Source organism: Sesamum indicum, linkage group LG12 (genome assembly GCF_000512975.1).
Source record: "Sesamum indicum cultivar Zhongzhi No. 13 linkage group LG12, S_indicum_v1.0, whole genome shotgun sequence".
Taxonomy (NCBI): domain Eukaryota; kingdom Viridiplantae; phylum Streptophyta; class Magnoliopsida; order Lamiales; family Pedaliaceae; genus Sesamum; species Sesamum indicum.
In genome coordinates, this window is record NC_026156.1 from 3,381,236 (window position 1) to 3,389,496 (window position 8,261).

The 8,261-nt window shown below is 37.9% G+C and overlaps 1 protein-coding gene across 2 annotated transcripts in view; it reads right to left on the reverse strand.

Annotated features, from left to right (window-relative positions):
* LOC105175362 (abnormal spindle-like microcephaly-associated protein homolog) overlaps positions 84 to 8,261 on the reverse strand; it is a 10,158-nt gene continuing 1,980 nt past the window's right edge. Inside the window, exons 2-20 of one of the 2 annotated variants that reach the window (XM_011097787.1) lie at positions 7,605 to 8,073; positions 7,404 to 7,489; positions 7,127 to 7,240; positions 6,846 to 7,034; positions 6,560 to 6,625; positions 6,345 to 6,395; positions 5,849 to 5,971; positions 5,652 to 5,768; positions 4,790 to 4,897; positions 4,627 to 4,714; positions 3,887 to 4,024; positions 3,223 to 3,378; positions 2,502 to 3,118; positions 2,231 to 2,408; positions 1,585 to 2,147; positions 1,176 to 1,365; positions 779 to 1,004; positions 529 to 684; positions 84 to 417 (exon numbers count right to left, since the gene is read on the reverse strand). In XM_011097787.1, the coding sequence (XP_011096089.1) occupies positions 324 to 417; positions 529 to 684; positions 779 to 1,004; positions 1,176 to 1,365; positions 1,585 to 2,147; positions 2,231 to 2,408; positions 2,502 to 3,118; positions 3,223 to 3,378; positions 3,887 to 4,024; positions 4,627 to 4,714; positions 4,790 to 4,897; positions 5,652 to 5,768; positions 5,849 to 5,971; positions 6,345 to 6,395; positions 6,560 to 6,625; positions 6,846 to 7,034; positions 7,127 to 7,240; positions 7,404 to 7,489; positions 7,605 to 8,073 (3,729 nt within the window). In that variant the 3' untranslated portion in view covers positions 84 to 323. Of the gene's footprint in view, positions 418 to 528; positions 685 to 778; positions 1,005 to 1,175; positions 1,366 to 1,584; positions 2,148 to 2,230; positions 2,409 to 2,501; positions 3,119 to 3,222; positions 3,379 to 3,886; positions 4,025 to 4,626; positions 4,715 to 4,789; positions 4,898 to 5,651; positions 5,781 to 5,848; positions 5,972 to 6,344; positions 6,396 to 6,559; positions 6,626 to 6,845; positions 7,035 to 7,126; positions 7,241 to 7,403; positions 7,490 to 7,604; positions 8,074 to 8,261 lie in introns of both variants that reach the window. The other variant, XM_011097786.1, reaches the window with a different exon arrangement.

Below are 8,261 nucleotides of genomic sequence, written 5' to 3' on the forward strand. Positions count from 1 at the left end.
TTGTTGGGTTTTTTTCTAAGATATGGAAATCATATGAGATTATTGTACTATCATAACAATTTATAATATTTTACTTTTTTGTGTAAGCTAAATTTCATTGAAAAGTAAAAGAAACATCCGCGGAAGAACACAGCTAATATCAGAGGTGTTAAGGAAGAAACAGTCGGAATTGAGTACGATCTCAACTCCTTCAAATTTGGGAATAACTTTACTCTCCTATGGTAGACAGACCAGAATCTGCATGGCAAAACTAATATATATACACACACTAATAAGAAAACTACAAAATAGAAAAACACCTGCAGGCTGGAACTGAGATTGGCTTAGGCATTTGCATTTGCAATGAGTTTGAGGAGCTCAACGACCTCTTTCAGTCTTCTCTCTGCATGTTGTCTTGCCGGCAAGTTCCTTTCTTTCCTGTACTCGTATATTTATCAATGAAAACCATTATATACCATCAGTATAGAGAACATATCATATTAATTGTACAAGGAAAATGCTATGGATGCATTCTTGCTTACTACTGACCTCTTGTCGGTTCTCGCCTTCCTTGCCAATTCTTCCGCAAAGTTGTTTAACCTTTTATATAGAGCTGGTGAACTGCGAACAGCTTTAGCACCGTTTTCGCTTACACATATTTTCTTCAACAGTTCAGAGGCAACGAAGAAACCCTCCTCTTTGTTTCTGGTGAGGGAAATAGAGGCAAAAAACTGAATGTTTGTACTTGTGATCTGATGATCTAGATGTGTTAGTATAGGTTCACAGAATTCCGACATACCGGACAAACTCCAAAAGAATTGTTTCTACACATCCATGACTCTGGACCAATATCTCGGTCAGGTGTGGATAGCGGGCAAGGTTCCTGAGAGTTGAGAGAGCGTGCTTTAGAACTTGTTGATCGGGCATGCTCCTGCTGACAGAGCGAATTAACTTGAGTAAAGTGCCGACAGCTCCAGCAGCAACAAGCTCTTCACAGCATTTCTGTGAAAGTTCTGTGGCCACATCTGTAAAAGACATCCATGTTTTATGCCATCTCTTGCAACTCTTTGATATTTATCAATGCTATACCAACTTCTCAATGTATAAAAGAAATGTCACAATCTCAAAGGTTTTTTTATGCAAACATGATATCAGCTTACTGATTGGAAAGGCATAGACAGGAAATAAATGCTTACCCAAAGTTGCACAGGTGTGTAAAATGCCACTGACACTTCTCATACTCAGAAGTTCTGATAATGCTGCAACAAGCCTGTTTATTAAGCGCCTGCTGTCATCTACATTTGCAGCAGACTTTTCCATTCTCAAGCGCAAGTCGAGCAGCTCGCCTCTTGCATTTTTCCGTGCACGGTAACCTTTCCAGAATGACTGTCGCATTGAAAGTTCAGGAATAGATGAGGATAAATCCTTATTACTGTCTCTAACATATGTTCAAGTAAACCGACGATAAATCAAATTACTGCACATTTCTTACAAAGAAAGGAATAAAGTTAAGTGTCAAGAGAAACGACCACAAAAATATTGGGGGGGTTACCCACATAAGAAGCATTATGAAGCATGCAAAGGTCAAGATTGAAAACAACTCACCTGAATCACAACCACACGCTTTTTTTGTCTCTTGGCCATTTGCCTCACCATCCATCCTCGAAAATGTGATTGGATAACCACTGCCGATGTTGTTTTCACTTTAAGCTGCTTTTCTCTCATAGCCCTTTGCCTCGCCTTCCATCGTCGAAAATGTGATTGGATAACCAGAGCCGAGTTTCTTTTCACTTTAAGCTGCTTTTCTCTCAGAGCCATTTGCCTTGCCTTCCATCCTCGAAAATGTGATTGGATAACCACTGCCGATTTTGTTTTCACTGTAATCTGCTCTTCTCTCATAGCCGTTTGCCTCTGCTTCCATCGTTGAAAATGTGATTGGATAACCAGAGCCGACTTTCTTTTCACTTTAAGCTGCTTTTCTCTCAGAGCCATTTGCCGCGCCTTCCATCCTCGAAAATGTGATTGGATAACCACTGCCGACTTCCTTTTCATTTGAACTTGCAGAACACACCTCCACCATCTTTGCAACTTCACAACAGATTGAACTAGTATCTTCAATTCTAGGCCCTGGATGCCGTGATTTGAGGCCTTGTGGTAGCTGAGAGCTCCTGCATTAGTGCATATTCAGATGATTAGATCTATAACAGCACGAAAATCCAGATACGAAAGACTTCAATAAAAGAAGAATTACCTAGAAGCCTTCTCCTCATATTCGCCCCTCTGACAAAACGTTGGATATCAATTGCAGCATGCCTCTGAGAAATGAATGCCTTGGAACAGCTCATGCGGCGGAAAGCACTTTGGATCTTTGTAGCAGCATCCTTATGGAACAAGAACTCCTTTCTTTGCAGCCACCCACGGCAGAAGCTCTGATACATAACAACAAAATAATATTCTTTTACTTTATCTGTAAAACTTCATACTCTTCAAAAGATATTACCAAATGTTCAGAAAAATTTTACCTGGATCCTAATAAAAAGATCTTTTTCTGTATAAGCTTGTCTTCGAGACAGCCATCCACGGACATGTAATTGAATGATAATCACGGATGCATTTTGCTGTCTCTGAATCTGGAGATCCCTCCTGCTCCTTGAACTCCGGAAACTCCTCTGAATTATTATTGCTGCTCGCTTCTTGCATGCAAAACTCTTTCTCATCAGCCAACCACGATAATGACTCTGGATTTTAGTTGCAGCAGAGTGCTGACAACGTATGGATTTGTTAAGAATGTAATCTCTCCAAGCATGCTGAATTCTGATTGCCGCTAATTTCTGGAGGTCACCCACTATGTCAGCTTGGGCCGTAACTGATCCTTTCTCTTTAAGAGAGACTGCCCTTTCAGCATAAGCAGACTTTGCTATCTGTCCACGGATACAGCTCTGAATGACAGTGGCAGCATTAATGAGATCTGGATTATGCATTTGATTACATATGGTACTTCCTTTGCAGTGCCTCTGAGCAATCCAGGCCCTTGTGGCCTTCTGAATGACTGTGATCGACTTTTTTAAGTTGACAAAGTAATGCCTGTCAACCATAAATGCAAAATACATCCCATACTTCTCCAGGGGAGTCCTCCTAGCTGTAATGTAGCTATAAATCAGACGAGGTAAAAGGAAGAAAAACCAAAAATATGTACCATATTCGTGCAGAGGAAATATGAACAAGCTAATGATCCTATCTTACTCCTTGCCCCAAGCACCTTTACAGATGCTTTCCTCTTTATTGAGAGCCAGGTCAAAACAACGCTTTGCAAAACTAGAGCTGCATTTCTTATTCTCATATAATTTCGGCGTTCCAGTACTCGTCTATAATGGGACTGGATTATCGTTGCAGCATTCTCTGGAACAGCAAGAAACAAATCTGGTTGTCAGGATACCTTGTTCATTGATTAACCCCAACCAAAAAGCAAATGAAAGAGAAAAGAAGGGCATTTGAATTCTCTACTTCCTTATCTTATGAAAGAAGGAAAGGTTTTGTGGTGATGGTACGAGCATGCAAAGCAAGCAGTGATGTGGACAACCAATGCTTCCAGAGCTAATGCAATAACTGAAGAAAAATATGTACAAATTTCTTAGGTTTGCCATGCATAAATAACTTTATACCTAGATCACACTCACCATTTAAGAAAGTAATTAGGCACCATCCAATCGCCTGAAATCTAATTGACATTTTTTCAGAATTTGCAGCAGTTAAATGTTCAATTCAGATTAATCAAGCATTGTTCTCAGAGATTTCATGGACTCAACCAAGTTTGAAGGATCTCCCAACAAAATAAAAAAATAAGAGAACCATCTTCCCCCTGAATTTTTAAATAAACCATAAACCAGCAAAATCTTGTGATATTTACCTCTTTGGATAGACTTGCCCTTTCTGCCAGCTAAGAAGCATTCTGTAGAAACCGCAGGTGGCTTTAGACTGCACTTGCCATTCTCTTTTGCCATGTCTTGCCACCAAGCCATTATAGCCTTAAAACCTCTCGTTGAATCTGCACTAGCAGATATATTTACATGAGCACCAATACATGTTAGAAAAATTTATTGTAGATCATGAAACTCCTACTTGGTAAGGTGTACAAGCAGAAAGTTGAATGACGACCAAGTAGACACTTTCTTATCATGGAATGGATCCATTAGTTGTGAACAAACTTCTCTACGAGGAAGTAATAGAATAGCCACACAAACTTTACAATGAACTCACTGTTCCAAAATCCATTCATTACCACCAAACTTTTCGAGGGAAATTGCGAAAGAATTACCTGACTGATACATTACAAATCACTGTCAAATATACCTTATCTGAATCGACAAAGATGTTGATCGAATAGATATAGCGTTCCATTTGATTCTTAAAGCATAATGTTCACCAGTTTACCACTGCTTGAATCTAATCTTCCTTAAGCAAGAAAACTTTCACCAAGAATGACCGGATTACGGAGCCCATAGAGCCCCACAATTCTAATCAAGTTCTTGAACTGGAATTCATGTTATTAAATGGACAATCCCAGTATGTTATATAATAGTATAAGAAAAAATCACAAGCTACAATCAACTTCAACGTTCCAAAAAGATAACATAAAATAAGTCAGACCTTTATCATTGTTCCACTCTGTACTTGAGCTCCTGCTGTTTGGACCTTGGCAACCAAAACCCAGCATTTTATGAAAATTTAACTTATCCTGTAACAAAACAGAAGTCAAACTTCCAGATGTCAACTTACAACCATACATAAAGCAATATGAGGTGAACATTACCATGTTTCTTTTTACAAGTAGTTGAACTGAGAGAAACACCAAGAGGACCATTACACTCTGTCCATTACATGCACCATTATGTTCCAGTATGTCACTGACCTGTAAAACCTGCATGCAGCAGTCTCATGCACATTATTAGTGCAATAAAATGCCATACTGCAAAGCAATATCCACTTGATCTATACTTTTAAAGATGCTTGGAAAACACATTATCACTGAAAATGAGGGTGCCAAAAAATTCAAGTTGGTAATGCCTTCACTATATAGATTAGGTAGCAGATAACCAAGTCACCTATGAACTGTGCTTGTCCATGCTTTCTTCTTCATGCATGGTAAATGAAGTTGCAAACAAATTGAAGTATCATCTAGTTTAGGTCAATTTACCAAGAAAATTTACTTGATCATACAAAACTGAATTAATCAAATAAATTATTTGTAGACTACAAAATTCAGAAAAGTTGATTGCTTCGAATCACTATTAATTTATTGAACTCATGCTATTAGTAATTGAAAGAGAGGAGAATACATTAGGCTTGCATCTCATCTCTCCTGTCACCTCTTTTTTTATCTCTATTACTATGTTTAGTCCAAAATGTCCTTTTATTTGTCTTTTTGACACAGCATGAATGCCTATATGCCCAGAAATGTGCATCAAAATAAGCAGTAATCTAACACAAGCATTAACGTGTGAGAATCTGATATTATAATAAATATGAACATACTAGCATTAGCTTTGAACTAAGATAATTTTGAGTTCTTTATCCCCCATGCACCAAAATGCTCATGTTGGAACTAGTTTAGGTCTATTTCATGCACCAAAAATTTTAATTTTGATACGCAAATGCCTTGTCAAAATTGTTACCTCCGGAAAGTTCCCTAATAAAGATGTTAATTTTTGGGAAAGTATGTAGTTGTGCACTGCATCCGTATACTCAATTGCTGACATGATGGAAACTTCTCTGTTTGTTCCATCTGGGTCCTGTGAACCGTACTGGAATAAGTTTGAGCCTAATCATATTGCAGACTGGAAAACTGTAGATGAGAAATGTAGGGAATTACCTTAAATGAACATGAACAATCGTGTTCTTTGCGGAAGTAATAGTCAAGCAAGCACCACATGGCCTTTCCATCCAGTAAGGAAGACTGATTTTCGATCTTCAACTCATAAGATTCACAAATTGCCTGAAGGAAGAATGATTCTTCTTTTCAGTTAAAAATGTATTATTTTCCAGGGAAGTGTCTGCATCAGTTCACATGAATGAGCTTATCTCACTAGCTCCTTCTATCTACCCATTTTAAGACAAACCAGTAAAATTCCAGAGTAGCTAATGATTTTTGTTTCTTCATCTCTCAGCAAGCATATTCAGTCTATAATCTATTTTATTTGCCTTTTTGCATTAGCTCATACGAATAATGATCGCATTTTATTTACTTTTTCACCTCATTGTTTGTGTGAACATTTCTTGATTCCGCACTCACTCTCTGTAAAATGTCGAATTTTAACAAACATGACCACAACCTAATAATTACACTATTTGTGTAGTTGGGTAAACACCTGAATCCAACTAAGAAGCAAATCCAAGAGCGTCTGGGTGCTTGAGCTCTCCTGCCAAGCCATGGAGACACAAATAAGACAAGAAACACTGCTAGATATAATATATAAGAAAACACTTATTAGAATACAAGATGAATTTTCAGATACATGAAAGGAATAGGTCAATATTTAAACATGCAAGAGCTTATACCCAAATACACAGAAATTAATCATACCGCAGCAACTCCCCGAATATTTGAAATTTCTTCCAATAGAAGTGTTTTGCTGATTAACAGAGGCAACTGCAAAGACCATAAGTGTTAAATGAGCAGATTCCTTCCTGAAATTGGCAACAAAAGCTACGGTGGCTCATCAGTTCCTTCACATGCAAAAATAGAATCTGACCGAGATATATTTTTACCAATCCAAAACAATGAAATATCTGCTGGTTCTAGTTAAACAATTATGAAATTTTAGACTGAGAAAAATGAGAAGTATGGATGATTAAAAACCAAAACCCACCTGTAGGTGAACAAACGTATTCCAAAGCAAGGAAAGTGTAAGCTCCTTGTCCCCATTAACCACATCTTCTCCAAGAATCTCTGTTCCATCTTCGTCAAGTAATGGTACGCCAGCCTGCTTCAGATATTGTAGTGCAATACCACAATTGACCAGACTCTTCTTCTGAGTGTCAGATGGAACTACTACTTTCTGTCCAAGTCCAACCAAAAAGATCATCAAATCATCAAGACTAAGCAGAAAAAAATAACACAAAATAATAATCAGTTCTCTGTACACCAAACCATAAGAATCGAGGAATCATGTTTCAAGAGTTCAATGGCTCTGCAAAGCCGGACTCCATCTTGGAGATCTTCGAATACATCACTTACTTTGAAGTCATACTCAATCAACGGATTCTGTTGAATAAAAAATAAAATCACTATGATTTTGTGCAACTGATTAAGTGTGCTGCAGGTAAGCAAGAGAATTAGATCCTTCATCTAAAAAGAATGTTGAAAAACAGGTAGGAGTTTCACAATTGACCCTCAGAAGAAAACTTTTACAGGTCAAGTTGCTTACCTGCTGGTAGGTTACTTTATACCCGACAATCACAAGATGCGCTAGAACATTGCCTTCCCCATGCATCACATCGGATGATAAGAAATCTAATTTGAGTTAAGAGAAAAAGTTTAAGCCACATACTGCATACTGGTAAGAAAAATAGTAAACAAGTAGCAAAAAGCACAAATGTATACAGACATGTGAAGAAAATTAAATTACCAAGAATAAGTTGGCGGCTTGATTTAATACTAGATTTCAAGGAGAACAATGGAGGAGATCCGCCATCCAGTCCATCAATACCATATTTAAGGGGAAGACTTGTCTGAGACTTGGCTCTGTCAATTATGATAACAAGCAACAAAAATCTCTTCAATATGACATTCCCCAATTTTTCATAGTAGCCCGGCCGGTATAAACCCTCAACCTGCTTGTTATAAGCATGGGCTTTGGCTAGACCAGTGTGTGAGAGAAACTGCTTTTCAAGAACCATCCTCAAAAATGCATTTTCTTGCTCAGAATTAACATCACCATTTGGCAACAAGGAGTCACCACCCAAGATTATGTATAGACCAATTCTAAGCCAAATGGGGTTATAACACATGAGAATTCTCATGGCTTTCTCCTTCATCCCTACATCACTCACTATGGGACAACTTGCCCTCATTTTTAGCCTTCCTTCATCAATGTTCTGAAAAAAGAAGGAACAAAACAAATTGCAACATGATCACATGAAACTAGCACAATCAATTAAAGCAGGATGCAGAGGAATGCTCAAATACATTGCAAGAAAAGGTGGATTTTAATTACTAAAAAAATCTAAATAAGACATTCCATGTTCTCAAAGACAAAAACTGCCCTCCAAAAGCAAGTTCCAAT